The 19,054-nt window shown below is 39.6% G+C and overlaps 1 protein-coding gene across 6 annotated transcripts in view; it reads left to right on the top strand.

Annotated features, from left to right (window-relative positions):
• The window catches only part of LOC106870161 (coiled-coil domain-containing protein 169), a 310,407-nt gene that overhangs the window by 133,783 nt on the left and 157,570 nt on the right, over positions 1-19,054 (top strand). For 5 of the 6 annotated variants that reach the window (XM_089361602.1, XM_089361601.1, XM_089361603.1 and 2 more), the window contains exon 5: positions 17,386-17,481. The exons of the other annotated variant lie outside the window; for it this stretch is intronic. In XM_089361602.1, the coding sequence (XP_089217728.1) occupies positions 17,386-17,481 (96 nt within the window). The remainder of the gene's footprint in view (positions 1-17,385; positions 17,482-19,054) is intronic. 6 annotated transcript variants of the gene reach the window in all.

Genomic DNA, 19,054 nt, shown 5'->3' with positions numbered 1-19,054 from the left:
TTAGGTTCCTTCTCAAACAAGAACAAAGGACAAAAATATATAAATAAAATGTCCAAAATGTTAACTGGTGAAGCTGGTTATAAAATTTCCAAAAGAATTCTCTAGAAGGATATACTATTGAATTAAAGCATTGTCAACATCAAATTTTAAAGTATACATAGATAGCAGCAGCAGCAGCAATGACAACAACAACAGCATGACCAGTAGTACAGTCACTCCTCAAAACCAGCATAATTGATGACTGAAAAGCCCTTCACTGTCCAGCTATCCACATTCTTCATTTTCTCTGAATACTACAACTGACCCATCATCATCATTATTATACTATTCTACTGCTACAACCATAACCACTACTACTACTATCATGCCTTTCTTCCCACCACTGTCCACCTCGATTTGAATGTTTACCTCAAAGCTCCATGATATATCTGGAACTGTAAATAAAGTAAAATCTATAAACGCATGATACCCTAAAATATGCCAGTTTTCTCAATGCAAGGGACTATGTATATGCAGTAACTGCAATTTCACTCATTTACCTGGGACAAAACATGTAATTTGTACAGGCAGCACCAGCCAATGCCAAAACATACATCTTATGCTGCCACCACTGTAGCAACCCCCACCCTCCCCACCACTTGTATGTGATTTTTCAAATTGCTAACTTCTGTGCTATTTTTAATCAATTTGTCTGTTTCACTCTGTGTGTGTATATGTATACATATATACGATTTTTTCTCTCCTTGTTTCTTTCCGAGTTCTTTTCTGTGGAAGAGTGTAGGCTCAAAACGTTAAAAACTTTTTCACTTCCAGAACATGTTATACTAATACATCTGTTTGTTTTCTACATCACCTGTCATCGTCTTTTGTTTTTTTTTTGTGAATTCTCCCTATATATATATATATATATATATATATATATATAAAATTTAGATTCAAGGTGAATATGGTACTTAAGTTTAGGCACCAGAATTAAGTATGGTATTATCCATACAGTTTCAAAATAAGGTGATTAAAGTCAAAACAAGCAACAGGGATATCCAAAGTTAATGCAGTCCGACCGTTTCATGCGACTCCATTTAATTAAGTAATGTGAACATTACATCAAATGTAAAATACAGAGCAATCCTCAGCTGCACAAAGATATAGAAATTTACTGAAATTACATTTCAACAGAAGCACATATTTTTATAACTACATTTAAACTGTAGTATACAAAAGTAGAAATACAAAAAAAAACATTTTGACTTAGCCAGACCATACAGATTTTTAACTGTCACTGATTTTATTCATTTTTTGTTTCTGATTTATGGATCATCTTATCAGACCTAGTGATTCAAAGCTTAAGAGGGCACTGGCATTTTCTTTGTAGGGAAAGGGAAAGGGGTAAAAAGTATAGACACTAAACATGGATGATATAGTTATAAAATTTCTTAAGGTTTAGTGACAAACTACTATAGGTAGTGGGGGGGGGGGGTCTCTACTAGCAGATCAGTTTAGTTTGTAATGGAGCAGGGGAAGTATTAACATAAGGCACCTAGGTAAAAATCTGTTTAGAATTATTTACTAGCCTGTATGGTCTGGCTAGGTCAAAATGGTTTTTTGTATTTCTACTTGAAGAGTTTAAATGTAGTTATAAAAATATGTGCTTCTGTTGAAATGTAATTTCAGTAAATTTCTATATCTTTGTGCAGCTGAGGATTGCTCTGCATTTTACATTTGATGTAATGTTCACATTGCTTAATTAAATGGAGTCGCATGAAACGGTCGTACTGCATTAACTTTGGATATCCTTGTTGCTTATTTTGACTTTATATATATATATATATGCATATATATATATACACACACACACACACTGAGAAAAAAGTTGTCAGAATTTTGGGAAAAAAATCCTTTTATTTCTTTATTATTAACGCTTTCATTCCTCTCTAGAACTTGTCAAATACAATTTTGTGAATGTACAAACAGTTTGTTCATTTATATTAAACAGATGTTTTTTTTTTGGGGGGGGGGTTGTTTAGAAGAGAACATTGTTTTTGTTTTTTTAGATGAGGTTCCAATACAATGGAGATGGATAGATAGAAGTATAGGTAGGTAGATAGGCTGATAGATAGATAGATAGATAGATAGATAGATATGTTTCTTTATTGGCCACACAGGGCTGAACACAGAGGGGACAAAATACAAAGTAGAGCTTTTCTTTTTGGGAAGAGAAGCAAAAAAAAAGTGGGGTAGAATTTCAATCAAAATGGATCATGGAAAGAAGGGAAAAAAAAGGAGGGGGGAACCGATCAATAGGGATTGTGCATCACAGAAATGTCATAATGTAAAAGGGAAAACAGATTAGGTTTATCCATGGAAAGAAAAGACTACAGAAAAGACCACGGTAACCTCGGGCAATAATGTCATGCAAAAAATGCATTACAGTAAGTGACTCTCTTTTTCCCTTTGTTTTTGTGGATCATAGGATTATGTTCAAAGTGGCTCCGTCATTCATACATGCCATCCTTGCTACATTCACCCATCTTTTTTTGAAACATTCACTAGACAAAACTTCCCTCTCTATTCTCACCTTCCTCCTCAAGTGATACTTGAAGAAGTTGATGAGAGATTCACCAGAGAGGAAAGTGTTTGTCTCTAGACCTTTCAGACACGTCCACCATACACATTCTTTTGCCATAGCCACAAGTACAATGAAAGTGGCTCTTCCTTCCCGCTTCAAGGAAGGTGGTGCGACAATATTCAAGATAGACTCAGTTGATAAACCAATTCATCCCACATGTGATATCAGTTGTTCAACATAGGTCCACAGGTCGGAAATGGTTGGAAACTGTACGAGTGTGTGCAGAATGGTTTCGTCACTCTGACCGCATCTTGGGCAGGTCGGCCCCATGTGTCTTGAGCCATGCCTGTAGAGCTTATCCTGAATGGGTAGCACTTCTCGATAGCACTGCCAGGCCAGGGATCTCTGGAAGTTGTCCATAGGTCCCGGCCCGAAAGTTGTCTTGAACAGGCGGATCAGGTATTCCTCATCGATGCCCTGGTTTGCCCAGAGATTGTCATCGTACCTCCCCTCCACTAATTCCCTATAGAATGCTTTGGTTGTGTTGCAGTTGCTCAAGGTCGACCTGGGATGGCATAGTTGCTCGAGAGCAATGCGACACTCGTGGTGCCATTCGCCCTTCCTCAGCCTCTCTTTGATCCATGACTGCAGTTCAGTCATGGAGATGAGCTGTGTGAAAGTGCGCCTCACAAATGGCGACCACACCTGTTCACCATCGTAGAGCCAGAGATGTCCATTCATGCGAATTACCAAACAGATGCCTCTGTACAAGGCAGCTATCCAGCTGTGGAAGACGGGGCTGAAACCAGCCACTATGAGGATAGCCTCAATGGTCTACCTTATCAAAAGCTTTGGATTGATCCAAATTGATCAGGGCTCCATCCATGCCAGGTTCTTTAACTACCCTGTCCATGATGGAGGTTATCATGGATGCTCCGGCCCGGTACGGTGCACGTTTGTGCCTTGTCAACAAATTTCTCGATGACAAGCGCCAACCTCTTTGCTAACACCTTGGCCAAAATTTTCAAGTCTGCATTGAGCAGAAGTGATGGGCCTAAAGTTATCTATTACATCCCTCTTGTTAGGATCTTTCTTCAGCAGTGTTATGGCTCCTCCGCTCCAAACCCGGCAATTTGTCACTCAAGCATTCTGCCATCGCATCCTGCACTTCCGGCGACGTGATGGCACCTTCACAAGCATGCTGCCTGTCTTGTCAAGATTCATGGCAAGCTGTGCAGGTAGGCACTGAAGTCCACCCTGCATTTTCACCACTCATCCCGAACAGTCAGGCAAAATGCTCTTGAAAGGGCTCACACATTTTACTTGGCTCGAGTAATTACTTGGCCCTGTTCATCTACCAGAGACTGAATGATGGCTTTGTTGCACCCGGGCCTCTCACACAGCTCCAGCACCTTCGTTCCTTAGAGCACACATCCCAGCCCTGACAACACACCCTTCATGTTTGGCGTTGAAGTATTGGTCGAGGGTCAACCTCGCCGCCAAAACGTCGGATATGATACCACTTCTAATCGCTTCTTAACTAGGTCACCCTCTACTCTGTTTCTATCTATGGCTAGTGCTTTGCTATACCTAATTGCTTCTGCTTTTATTGTTCCCCTGAGGGCAAACCACCATTTGTTGTTGATGATGGCTCCCGTCAAAGCTCTCTTTACTAGTGTGCTAATCCGGTCTCTGAAAACCTGTCTCGACAGGAAAGACGCGTTCAGTTTCCAGTAACTGGGACCTGCTTATGTGTCTTATTTAAGTCTAGCATACACAGCACAAGTTTGTGATTCATGTAGCTGATTATGTGGAATTGTGGATACCCTACACTATCTCTATCTACTGTCCTACACAGCATCATATCTAGATACGATCTCGATGACCCAGTGCGGTTGCTCGATGTCCACGTTGGCGCATTCTGGTGGTCAAGTCAATACCTGTCAGACAGTTAAAAGCGTCTGAGCAGGTCTCTGAGGCATTTGCATCCCCATCTATTCCTTTCTCTGCCCCAATCCCCCACTAAAAGTAAAGGACGAGACATTCCTAGGAATACTTCTAGACGTCGAAAGAAATCCAGCCAACCTGTTAAAGACAGTGCGTAGACTGATACGTGTTGAAAAGTGCAGCCATTGCTGCCATCGACATCCAGGACGACCAGTCTGCCCTCCAGGTCTACGAATATTGTCTTTACTTCATGATCCAGACTCTTGCAAAAATGTACTGCCATGCCACTACCGCTCATTCTCGGCAGACAGGGAGAAAAATAAATGTTGAACTGTCCACCAAACATGGACTTTAGGGCCCTTGGATTATGGAGTCTGGTATCACTTATGACTATGATTTCTAACTTGTGTGACTTTATGTCATTTATGCACATTCACACAACCAATCTTGATCATAATCCTAGTGAGTTAAAACACAAATGAAAGGAACAGAGAGTTACTGCTTGAAAGTTTTTGGTTTCTCCTTCAGTTTGTTGTCGAGGAGATCCCAATAAAGTTTTTTCGAAAGGTATTTCTGGCATTTATCAACTGCACCAGGGTAAATGCCTTTTAGTGTGTGGTGTAGGCCTGGTGAGATGTGTAGTATTTTGATGTGTTCTGGTGGTGTTGTGTGTGGGTGGTAATTTGTTTTTATGTCATCTTTTGTTAGGTTTGTTTTTGATTTGATGTATTCCATCAACTCTGTGTTTTTAATGTCTCTGGCTTTGAGCATGGTTGCTGTATATATTTTTGTGGTGTTGGTGTTGCTGTTGTTTGTGTTAGGTTTCGAAATGTCTTTAGGAATTGTATATATCTCCCTGCTTTGTTCGTGTTTGCATTTGGTTTGGTTCGTTTTTGCTTCTTTTCCTCCTTCCTTTTCTGGCTATTTGCCATTCCTCACTGATTTCGTCTTCCAACGAAATTTCTAAGGAATCGGAAGGGGGTAGGGGCATATTGTAAGCTTTTATGTGTGTTTGTGTAAGTGGTTGTGTTGTTTTCATTGATGTTGGTTGTTGACTGTTTGTGTGTGGTGTAGGGGAAGGGAAATCGGTTTTTGTATTGTCTTTTGGTTTTTCTGTTTCTTTAGTTCTTGTTGTTGTTGTTGGTGCTTTTCCAGGTGCTGTTGTATGTTCATTTGTTGGTGTTGGCGGGTTTGGTTGGTGTGTTTGTTTTGTCGTACTCCCTTTGCTTGTCCTCTGTGTTGATGGTGGTGTGGGTAGTAAGGGTTCTTTTTCCTTGTTGTGGTTGTTGTTCTTGTTTTTGTTGTTTCTTTGCTGTTTGGCAATCAGTTTTTAGGTGCTCTTCGCTGCCACATAAGTAACAGCAAGGCCTCCTACCTTCTACCACCACGTATAGGTTATGGTCGTCTGGCAGCTCAATTTGGTGTGGGATGCTATTGATTGAATCCTGATCTATTTGCATCAGCAACTGAATCGTTTTTTCTGACCAATTTTGTTGTTCTAAGGCAGCAATCTCCAAGATGTTTATGTTCTCGTCCATGTTGTAACAAATGGCGGACAACAGCCATTGTGACTCTACTTTCAGAGGGACATTTTTGATCGAGATTTTGGTCACACATTGACCAAGGTATGTTGGAATCAAAATTAGTTTCTCAGACTGTAGGGTGAGTGTTGAGAGTTCTTTGGCTTTTTCTTCGCTGTCGAAGTGAACTTGTATTGTTGCATATCTCTTTCGCCAGTTTACATAATTCTTATATGCCCATATCAGATGCAAATATTTTTCTATCAGTTACTGAGTCTGCGTGTTTTCACGTTAATGATTTTATACACAATTGTTCTCTTTTGTGTGGTGTCTATATTTTGTGGGATGTTGAGGTGTAGATTTGAACCTTCTTGACTTAAGAAGGACTTTGTTTTATTTGTCATGTTGTGAAGTGTAGTATGGTCTTTTTTTGTTTTAAGGCTTCTGCAAAATTTGATTTGTTTTGTTGTTGTTGTCACTGGTGGTGGTGGTGTCGGTAGCAGAGGAGGTAGTTGTAGCAGCAGAAGTTGTTGTAGTAGTGGTGGTGTTGGTGTTGACGGCAGAGTTGATGTCTTTGGTGGCGGTGATGGTGGATAGCCATACTGCATTAGCTTTATTGTTGTTGTTGTTGCTGTTGCTATTGTTTTAGTGGAGTTGGTGGTGGTACTGGCATTCATGTTTACGTCTCTATTCGTTCTTTTTAAATTTCTCTCCTCCGTCCATATTTCATCGACGTGTGGTTCACTCCAGAGTGGAGGAAAATCTAAGTTGATGTCTTTGGTGATGGTGATGGTGGATGACCTTGCGGCATTAATTTTGTTGTTGTTGTTGTTGGTGGTGGTGGTAGTGACAGCGGCATTCAAGCTGTCAGGTTCAGCAGCTAATGGCAGCGGCAGCGCCTCGTTAGCTTTCCGCATGACTTGCGCGCTGGCCACATGGTTTCCAGTTGCCGTTTTCGAAATGAAAAATGGCTAAAATGAATCCACGAAAACCTTCAAAAAGGGGCGAAATTCTATGTGAATATTTATCAAGTTTTGTAGTGAATGTTGTTGCACAACTTTTAAACACAAGATATTTTACTATAAAGATTTTTAAACATGTAAAAATGGCCAACTTACATGGAGCCCATTTGACTAGCGTCCGTCCAGCAGATAGATAGAAGATAGATAGACAGACAGAGAGAGAGAGATAGACAGAGAGAGGGAGAGAGACAGACAGACAGACAGATGGGTAGGGAGTAAGAGAGGGAGAATGGGCGTCCACCTTCCTATTCACCATTTATTTATTTATTTTTCCTTTTACCATTGTATTGGATGGGTTTAAGGATGGTGACCTCTTCAAAAAAGTAAATAAATAAACAAATAAAAATATAAAACAGGTGTGGTTTGGTCATCACAGAAAAGTTTTTTGCTTTCTTTCTATTTCTCTTTTTCCCCTTCTTTTCTTCTTTCCTTTTTTCCTCCTTTCTTTCTTTCTCTCCTCTTTGAGTTATATTTAGAATATATCCCTTCCAAACATTCATTTTTGGAGGGAATTTTTTGATAAAGTGTAGTTCTGCATGAAAATACATTAGTATAATATTTACAAATAAACAATTTGAAAAATCAATCAGTAAGTAAAATAAAACGAATATGTAGGGAAGTGGTTATACACCATTCCGTACATTAAATTTCTTGAAGAAACAACTGAACGCAGATTCTGAACTATGAACACAACAATATTTATTACAATAGAATTCGGCAGCACTTCGCCCTTTGGTTACTGAGACGACGTCAATGAAGTTGCGTGGTTATTTGTGTAGCTCCAGAGTTGGAATGTTGGAGAGAGGCTGCTTACGACGTCTAGGCCCTTCGTCGGCCAGCGAGAAAGAGGATGAAAATCCGCGCGAAGCTTGGATATCGATGACTACGCATGCGCATGAGACTCTTCCTGTGTTCCTTCCGGAACTAGTCCCTGCGCATGCGTGGATAAGCTTTCCGGAAATGTCGTCTGCTATTAAGGCGTCACTACATGGCTCCCCCTCGAGTGCCAAAAGCACGAAAATAGAAAATTTGGAGGGACGTCTGAGGCAAGATGGCCACCGAAACCACCCACAAGATGTGGCACAAACACGCACAAAGAAAAATCAAAGAATTGTGAGATACATGCATGCAATGTACAAATGAATTGACAATGACAAAACAACCGTGATGACAACTGTCCAGGAAACTGGAATCACGCAATGTAAAAGTCTGATTTTTTTTGTTTTTTCCTGAAAGGAAAGAAAATATATGAGTGCACAAGTGTGTGTGTGAGAGAAAACAGAACATAGTAAAAGTGTCTGTAACATAGACTGTGAAAAAGTCTTAAAACACTGAGATAGAGAAAACCAGTTCGTATAAAAGTTACACAAGGAGATTTAGAATGTTCATACGCAGGAAGTTGCGGTCAAGGAGCAGAGCTGTAGTTGAGCGTCGGATGCTGGGACCTGTGTTACCTGGTACGGAATATTCTGGCTGGTTAGCTCTGGTCTATTGATCGTGAGTGGAAACATCCACTCTAACAGGGTCGAGATAAAACCGCGCTTGTTGATGTTGGTTGCTTGTGTACGTGTAGAAGTCATGTTGACGTTGTTGGCGATACTGGTAGTACGTAGAGTCGTGTTGCTGCTGGCGACGTCGGGGGCGATGCTTGTAGTTCGTAGTTGAACGATGCCGTTGTCGATGTCGTCGCTGGAAACTGGCTGTAGCTGTAGCTTGTGTACGTGTAGAGTCATGTTGACGCTGGCGGGGACGATGCTGGTAGTCGTAGTGTCGTGTTGCTGCTGGCGACGTCGGGGGCGATGCTTGTAGTTCGTAGTTGTACGATGGTGTTGATGTCGTCGCTGGAAACTGGCTGGCTGTGTTACGCGTGTGTGGTCAACGCCAGCCAGATCTAGGATCTGAGGCGCGACAGGGCGTCTATTTGAGAGATACCGTTGAGTGGCATTGCTTGAAAATGCTGTCATGAATTCGGAGCTGCGAGCGAAAATGACCAAAAGATCCCGTGCAAATAAAGATAAGCCAGAACTCTTCCATTCTCCGGCCGAGAGAAACGGAGAGGTGATGAAAAATGCTGAACTGGGAACAAGTAAGCATCAAGAAATGTTATGTACTCACTGAAATGTAACTGTGCATTTTACTTCTATTTTCAGCAAGTAGAGGATGCTGTGTAAGAATGAATTGACGTTTCGTGAAACATGTAGAAAACTGCTCAAAAAGTTGTTAGGATGAAATAACCGTGAAGTTTTTTGTGTGAAAAACCACAAAGGTCTCAACCGCAAAGAAGTCTTTGGTTAGGGTTAGGGTTAGGCTCTGGAAGTTATTGACAAAATGAAAAACTTTAACGTAGGAAAATTTACTTAGCTTTTCACTTGTGATGGATGAGAATGTAGAGGCAATCCTGAAGTTGAACGTCGTGAAGCATACGAATTCAATGGCTGTTGAAACGAGGTCTGTGTTTGTTGTCGCGGGCATTTGCTAAGATTAGCCCGAACGACGACAGTGTGGCATGCTGGCGCGTTGCCTTGGACAGACAATTTTCTCTGTTAACTTCGTGACCAACCTGGGGTCGAACAGAGATGAGTTGTGTCTGACAAGAACGCAGAGAGCATGGGTTGACATCCGACGTACACAGAATCGGGAAAAATAGCTAAGTGGGCACAGACATGATGATAATAACTCTAAAGGCATAATATTGTGGTGCATGTGTAGAACTGGGGGCGTGCGAAGAAAGTTCAATCTATGACTGTCGAAAAACGTTGCTCGTGTGGGCTTCAATAGAGTTATCCGGTTAGTTCTTGGTTGGATAGCTGTTCGAAATGCTGTATTTACTTATGTCAGCGGCGGCTCGTGTAGTATTATTGGTCGGCAGATCAGAATTCTCGGCTGAAGTTGTTCTTTATTCGGGGTCACCAATTGTTGGGAATTGGTTGAACCGAATCACGTCGGGGTCACCAATTGTAGGGAAGTGGTTATACACCATTAGGTGTACTCCGCTTCCGTACATTAAATTTCTTGAAGAAACAACTGAACGCAGATTCTGAACTATCAACACAACAATATTTATTACAATAAAATTCGGCAGCACTTCGCCCTTTGGTTACTGAGACGCCGTCAATGAAGTTGCGTGGTTATTTGTGTAGCTCCAGAGTTGGAATGTTGGAGAGAGGCTGGTACGACGTCCAGGCCCTTCGTCGGCCAGGGTGAAAGAGGATGAAAATCCGCGCGAAGCTTGGATATCGATGACTACGCATGCGCATGAGACTTCCTGTGTTCCTTCCGGAACTAGTCCCTGCGCATGCGTGGATAAGCTTTCCGGGAATGTCGTCTGCTATTAAAGCGTCACTACAAATATATATATATATATATAAGAAGGGATGACCACTAAGTGGACATCCGATATGCTAGAAAAAGGTCATCAACGACCTAACCACAAAGAAAAATAATGTTCTCCAGAAAAAATTCAGCAAACACCAGAACATAAGCGGGCAAGACAAATTGACAATATACAAAATAAAGAATTAATCGTATACCGGTTTCCCCATCAACTTTTTTACTTACATAAAAACGTCCGTGGTTCATCAATACAATCTGTCTTCATAAAATTTGACGTACATACAGTTCTACCGATTACATTGGGGTTATTTTCAAATGTCTCAGCTCTGGCGCGCTAAATTCCGGAAACAGTTCTGCAGAACTGTTTCCGGAATTTAGCGTAATTCTTCTTGTCAGATACGTTGCCTGTGGATTCTTGCACGTTGGAAGGGGGAATTATTTGTTTCACCAACGTAATTTTCTTTGTAGTTTGAGCAGGTAATGCAGTATATGAGGTTTTGCATTTTGCAGTTCATATCTGCATTTATTTTGAAAAGGGATCCGCTCTTGAATTTTATGTGGGAACTACTTTCCAAGTATTTGAAGTTGTTGATATTGTTGCATGTTCCACATCTCCTATCTCCACATTCTTTTACTAAGAATTCTGATTCATTCTCTGATTTGAATTCTGCCCTTGTGAGGTGTTTTTTAAGATTTTTTGGTTGGTGTCTGTTATTCCGTAAGGTGTTTTTTTCAATCAGAGTTTTCATATAGGGGCTTTGTAGGAATATAGGTAAGTTCGATTTTATGGCATGAAAGATGCTGGTTATCCCAGGACTGTGTGTATTAATGAACAGAATTGTGTTTTCATTAACCTTTTCCTTGTGTGTCCGTAGTTGGGTGATGTTCAATTTCATTGCCTTTTTAATTCCCTCATTAATTAATCCCAAAGGGTACTTCTGCATTGTGAGGAAGCCTTTGAGCTCGTTGAGTTGGATTTCACCTATTTTGGGGTCAGCTATTATAGCACAGATGCGTCTTGCCATGCTGTATGGGATGTTTCTTTTGATGTGTGATGGATGGCAAGAGTAGAAATTTAAATATTGGTGTGTGTCAGTTTTTTTGTGACTGTGGAGTTCTGTATTTTTGTGTGGATATCCAGGAATGGTAGTTCATTGCGACTGGATTCTGTTGTGAATTTGATGGATGGGGGAAGTGTGTTCAGTATATTGTTAAATATATTCAGATCTTCATTTGATTTGTCAGAGAAGATGAAGTGATCATCAAGGAAGCGTTTCTACTGTTTAATGATATATTTCTTGTATTTCTGGTCAAAAGCTTTTTCTGCTTCCTCATTAAATTTTTCTTCCAAGTATCCCATAACTAAGTTTGCATATGAGGGTGCAAACTGCGTAAGCTGTTTGTACATTCACAAAATTGTATTTGACAAGTTCTAGAGAGAAACAAAACCGCTAATAATAATAATGAAGAAATAAAAGGATTTTTTTTCCAAAATTCCGACGACTTTTTTTCTTAATATTCAATTCTGTACATCACACCTAATACTCTATAGATATATATATGTAAGAACGACCGTGCGAACAAAAAGGAGAAATGGTGACAAATGGAAAACAGGCTCCTTTTTTAACGCGTCACAAATGATGAATATGCTATAATACTATAACATAGAGAACTAAGAAATGCCAGTAAGGAAGACGATAGAAACGCAACCGATGAAGATGAATAACAGTAAGATTTATTGGAGCATTAAATTGTATGTCTGTGTGTGAGTGTGAATGCGACATAATAAAACACAATATAAGACTGGCCGTCATGAAAACAAAAGAGTGTGTGCAAGTAATACATGTATGTGAATGCGAGTGATACATAGTATTGATAAGAGTCAGTAACACGGATTAGAACTTACCAGTTCTTAATTAGAGTACACAGTAGTAAGTGTCTGCATATAAGAATTTAAGGTTAAGGCAGAGCGGTCACTCGTCGTGATGTTGGGGCTTCTATGCCGGGCCGGGTTCTTGAATACAGATGTTCTTCGCAGGCTGAATTCTGGCTGTTGGTTTCGTGGTGAGCAAATCACACAAACAGGGTCGAGAAGCTGCGGTGGCTGTTTGGTAGCTTGTGTACGTGTAGAAGTCACGTTGACGCTGGCGACGGTGCTAGTAGTACGTAGTTGAAGTGGTTGTTGATGTCGTCGATGGAACTGGCTGGTTGGTTGGTGCTGTGTTACGCGTGTGTGGTCAAACGACCAGATCCTACAAGATCTGAGCCGCGACGAATTGGCGGGGATAATTTAGGCTATTTATAGGAAAATAGGGGCTCCAGAAAAGCATCAGAAAAACACTCTCACGTGACCTTATTAGAGGCTATGATTGGTCAATTTGCGTCCTGGCGGAAACGGTGTGGAGACAATTGTCGCCGAAATAATAGTCAGTCAGGTGATGACACAGCAAGCTGCTTTCTGCTACGCTCGCCTTTGTTACTATTTATAACCGTGATAGAAGTAGCTTCACTATATATATATATATAGCTGAAGGATTAAAATTAATCAAAGGACACACGAAGTATGTCTACCTGCTGGAAATAACAATCAAAATTCTTATTTAAATTGCCAAAATACACTGATGATAACTATAGAAATCAACCGTCTGAAGGCAAACGGGCTAAGACAATCTCCCAACATACATTCAAGTATTTGGACTCATGTGGACCAGTTTCTGCCATGGACAGTTGATTTCTGTAGAAATCATCAGTGTATTTTGGCGATTTAAATAAGAGTTTTGACTGTTATTTCCAGCAGGTAGACCTACTTAGCATGTCCTTTGATTAATTTTAATCCTTCAGCTATTTAATGCTTTTTTGGGGACCTGCAATTGCCTATATTATTGATTCTGTTATTATCATTTTTTAAATTGTTACTAGATAATAACAGAGTTAATGATACTTCACAAATTATTTTTCATGAATTATTTTTTCTCCTGAATTATTTGCTCAGTATTGAAATTATATATACACTAGCAGAGGCACCCGGCGTTGCCCGGGAATGAAATTGTTGCTTATATACTGGAAGAAAAAAAGCAAAATATGCTGTATAGAAATTTGAGGACATTCTGTAGATGGACTCTCAAATGAATGATGGCTGGGCGCCTCTCATGAATGGGAAAATTGAAGATGCGCCAAAAAGCCTCATTGTTACTTGGAAACTTTTACGAAAATTAAAATGGGGATTAAATGAAAAAAATGATTTACGTGAATATCCTCACAAGAGTAATTGAAATAAATGGCGATTGTGGAACCCCACACGCACGCACGCACGCACACACACACAGAGAGTATCACACATCAGATGAAATGGACGTATGTGTATATGTGACAGAGAGAGAGAGAGAGAGGTTTGTTGTCATGTATACGTACATGCATAAATATGCATACATCTGTGTGCGTGCGTATGAGAGAGAGAGAGTAAATACTACTTACACACCGCTTACACACTCTGTCTCACACACACGCACACATACATCCAAAAATGATGGATGCATATGACAACACATCCCTTGACTCATTCACACTCTGTCTCTTACAAACACACACATACATAAATGTATACAAACATATTTACAAAGACACACGTGTGTATGGGCGCGCGCGTGCGTGTTTTGAGAGAGAATATTGCGAAGAATGAATGAAATAAACATGAAATGAAAAATTCGTATAAATAAAAGCTCTTGTACGGAATGTTTAAATTTGTGGACTTAGTAAATATTCTTTTCAGTAATTTATCGTAGTTGTTTGCAAATAGTGAATTAAAACTTGAAATGAAGACGTCAAAATAGAGAGTGAAGCTTTTTGCAGTTGCTACGTCGATACCGGAAGTTGACATTGAGGAACCTTTTTAAAGAAGTGAATCATAAATATGAAGAGCCTAACATTTATCCGAGGTCAAATTATTCATGCATCACAAGTATGGAAGCATTCGTTGAAGTCTATTTCACTTGAAAAGCAAATACACAAAAACGTCAAAATAAGGAGTGAAGCTTTTTGCCGTTGCTCCGTCAATACCGGAAGTTGACATTTCATCAAGTATGTAAGCATTTGGTACAAAAACGTCAAAATAGAGCGTGAAGCTTTTTGTCGTTGTTACGTCAATACCGGAAGTTGACATTGAGGAACCTTTTTAAAGAAGTGAATCTTAAATATAAAGCATTACTATTTATTTTTAATAAAAAAAATCAAATGAAGAGCCTAACATTTATCCGAGGTCAAATTTTTCATGCATCAAAAGTATGGAAGCATTTGGTGAAGTCGATTTCACGTGAAAAGCGAATACACAGACATCTCTGTTTTATATATTAGAGAAGATATAATTGAGAAAATTGGAGTCAGCAAGAATATAGTATAACTATATTTGTCTGTGTGTGTGTATTTGTATGTGTGTGCCTGTGCTTGTACCCCCCTCCCCCACCATCACATGACAACTGATGATGGTGTGTTTACATCCTCCATATCTTAGCAGTTTGGCAAAAGATACTGATAGAATAATTACTAGGCTTACAAAAAATAAGACCTGGGGTCAATTTCTTCAACTAAAACCCTTTAAGGCAATGCTCCCACGTGGCCGCAGTCAAATGACTGAAACAAGTAAAAAAGTAGAAGAATATATGTAGTATATATATAATTAAATTAGGCAGCGGTTTAGCAATGAATCACCAAAATGGAAAACTATAATTGTCTTTAGATATGACGTGTTAGAACACCTACACTGCTAAGTTCCCACTCAGTGGCACCCCACACAATGTTCAATATTTGGTGCAAGATTTTCTCTCTTTTCTGTCCATTTCTCTATCCTTCTCCTCATTCTCCTTGTGCACAAAGCCTTCCCCATCTATTTCTATCTGTCTCTCTACCTATCTGCTGCCTTTCTCTCTTTACTACCTTCTATTTCTTCCTCTGACCATCTCTGTCAACTACATACGGTCTATCTTTATTCTCTTTTTTCTCTGCACTTCCTCTTTCTTCCTACTTGCTCTTCCCCAACCCTCTATACTCGATTTTGTCTCTCTTTCTACACTTTTTGGAACCAATAGACCATCAAATTTTTTATCACTCATCTTTTTTCTACTTGACCAGTGCATAGGTAAGACATATTTTGTTTTATCTCCTGCCTAGCATTCACTTGAAGTGTGGAACAAAAGTCCCCAGGACAAAAGCCCCTCAGACAAAAGTCCATAGTTAGTGTGGAAGTGGACAAAAGCCCCACAGTTATATTTTTGTTTTTTAACCTTTTACCTGTTTCAGTCATTAGACTGTAGCCATGCTGGGGCACCACCTTGAAGAATTTTTAGTCAAATGTATCGACACCAGAATTTTTTATATTTTTACTTGTTGCTGCAGTTATTAGACTACAGCCATGCTGGAGCACTGCCTTGAAAAATTTTTAACTATGGGGCTTTTGTCCGAGGGGGCTTTTGTCTGGATTCCTTCACTTCAGACCCCAGTTTATCTTTTCACTTTTCATTTTTTTCTTTCTATCTTTCTTCCTTTCTGGAATATTCAACCACAGTCATATAGATTTAATGAGTAGGAATTTAGTTGATCAAACAATTAGGTGCTCATTGTTGAGACTGACAAAGTATCTATCACTACTTGTAGAAGTTGTAGCAATAGTAGTGGTGATAGAAGTAATTGTGGTGATTATGGTATTGGTGGGTCTTGTGGTAATGATAATAGTGGTGGTGAATATAATCGCAAAAGTAATATGGTGTTAGCTGTAATGGTGATGTTGGTTGTAATAGTGCTAATGGTGGTAGTGGTGGTAGTATATTAATACATTAGCAAACACAGATATCATCATCACTATCATTTTATGTGCATTTTTCAACGCTTCTGGTTCAGCACAACATTTCATCACTTGCTATGGTCCCTTATCACTTCATGAGATTAGGTTCAGTCACATGAGATCAGTTTCCATGACTTTTTTTCCATGTTTTCTTTGGACTTCCTCTTCTACAACTTCTTCCACTTACATTATTTGACACATCTTTACTCATCTATCATCCCCCATATGCATCACATTCTTTCTTGCACACTACATCTGATTCGACCTGTATTTACTTTTTCTTTCAGTTCACCTGTGTTGCATCATTCATGTATATTCATATTGCAAATCCATTGCAGTAGCTTCGTTGTTACCATCCTTAGTGCGCCCAATGTGTTTAGCCCCATGGTTTATTACTGTGCAATATTGTGCTTCGTATACAAGCATCAGATAATCTGTCCTTCACTCAGAGAGAAAGCTTTATTGATACTTGCAACAGTAAGAGCTCTTCTACTCCATACTAAATCTGGTTATATGCTTTTGCAATATCAACCTCAACCTTAATAGTTAGTCACCTAGATAATGGATTCTACTAGCTATTTCTAAAGAGCATTCTGTGTAGTTGAAACACTGCACACATATGCAAATAAACAAATGCACACACAAATACCTACATACACAGAATCATACAGACACACACATTAGAACATACTCACAAACACACATACGAACACATATATGCACATACTTCTTGCCAAATTATTCCTTATGTTCTCTTTGCTAGATTAATCCTCATGTCATCTCTATTAGATTAATCCTAACTCATCCTTGTTAGATTACTCCTCACCTTAATCTTGTTAGATTACTTTTCACTCTATCTTTGATAGATTACTATTCAGGTTATCTCTGCTAGATTATTCCTCACTTTGTGTTTGCTTGATTACTGTCCAACTCATCTTTGCTAGATTATTCCTCATTTTTTCCTCACCTCATATTTACTAGATTACTGTTCATTTTATCATTAATAGATTACTGTTTATTTTATCACTACAAGATTATTGATCATTTTATCTTTGCTAGATAACTCCTTGCATTGTCTTTGCTAGATTACTGTTTGTCTTACCTTTATTGGATTGCTTCACACCTTAAATTTTTCTAGATTATTCCTTATCTTATCTTTGCTAGATTACTCCTCAGTATGTTAAAATCCTGGAGAAAGAGAAGAACAGTTTAGCAAATCAGCTGAGAGACTTGGAATGGAGGCTGGACCAGGAATCAAAAGTAAGTTATTGGTGTGGTTGTAGTGTCAGTGCTTGTTTTATTATATTGATAATAGTGATTGTTGTGATGGCAGTAGTGATAATTATTGTGTTAATTGAAGTTGTGGCAATTGTTATGGTTTATTGATGTTATTATTGTTGTGGTTGTGGTGAGGGTTGTTTTAGTTGTTGTCACATTGGTGTTTGTCATGTCTCTGGTTGCTAGCAATAATTGCTTCTAATGTAGGTACACATCCAGAAATGTTGGGAAGGGAGTTAGTTAATTAAATGAACTCAGTACTAGTCTGGTATTTTATTATATCAAGCCTCGGAGGATGAAAGCAAAGTTGACCATGGTGGGAGTTGAACTCAGCACATAAAGAACTGGAATAAATACAGTATGGTATTTTTTCTGGTGCTCTAAAGATTCTGCAAGCTTAGTGTCTTCATTCACCATCATCATCATCATCGTCGTTTAACGTCTGTTTTCCATGCTGGCATGGGTTGGACGATTTGACTGAGGACTGGTGAGCCAGAAGGCTGCACCAGGCTCCAGTCTGATCTGGCAAAGTTTCTACAGCTGGATGCCCTTCTTAATGCCAACCACTCCAAGAGTGTAGTGAGTGCTTTTACGTGCCACTGGCACAAGAGCCATTCAGGCGGTTCTGGCAATGACCACATTCAAAAGGTGTTTTTCACATGCTACCTGCACAGGAGCCAGTCTGGCAGCACTGGCAACGACCATGCTCCGGTAAGGCGACACTGGCAATGATCACGCTTGAATGGTGCTTTTTACATGCCACCAGCATGGGAGCCAATCCGCTGCCCTAGCAACGATCACGCTAGGATGTGCTTTTAGCGTTCCACAGGCACGAGTGCCAATCAGGCAGTACTGTCATTGGCCATGTCAGCGATTTTGATTTTGATTTTGATTTCACTTGCCTCAATAGGTCTTTGCAAGTAAAGTTTATTGTCCAATGAATGAGGGGTACTTATAAGTGGGCTGGTTACACCCACTGGTGTAGGCCATGGGTTATGGTCTCACTTGGCTTGTCAGGTCTTCTCACGCACATCATATCTCCAAAGGTCTCGGTCAGAAGTCATTGCCTCGGTGAGGCCCAATGTTTGAAGGTCATGCCTCACCACCTCATCCCAGGTCTTCCTGGGCCTACCTCTTCCACAGGTTCCCTCAACTGCTAGGGTGTGACACTTTTTCACACAGCTGGAAGTGTATGCCACTAGATTTACTTCAGGAATTCCTTTGAACCTACAGAGTTTATATAAAATGATGAGGCAAAAATGAAATTCACAAGACTATTTATTCTTTAGAAATAAACAAAACAGCTAGTGAGAAATGAGGTTATCTTAGGAGACGTTTCTGTACCTATAATGTATGACAATTGATTGTACGGCATCTCACCTGTAAGGTAGAGGTCCATGATGAGTCAAAATGTAGTGGTTCTGAATAGGCTCATGAATTCCATTTTCTGTGTCTCATCTTATTATACTATACAGGTATATATATTGGCATCTACTTGTATCTACCAATTTATCTAAATAACTATATACCACACCAATCTATTTAACATATAATC

The sequence above is a fragment of the Octopus bimaculoides genome, chromosome 13, assembly GCF_046866305.1.
Source record: "Octopus bimaculoides isolate indiv1 chromosome 13, ASM4686630v1, whole genome shotgun sequence".
Taxonomy (NCBI): domain Eukaryota; kingdom Metazoa; phylum Mollusca; class Cephalopoda; order Octopoda; family Octopodidae; genus Octopus; species Octopus bimaculoides.
This window is presented reverse-complemented; position numbering and strand designations above follow the sequence as displayed.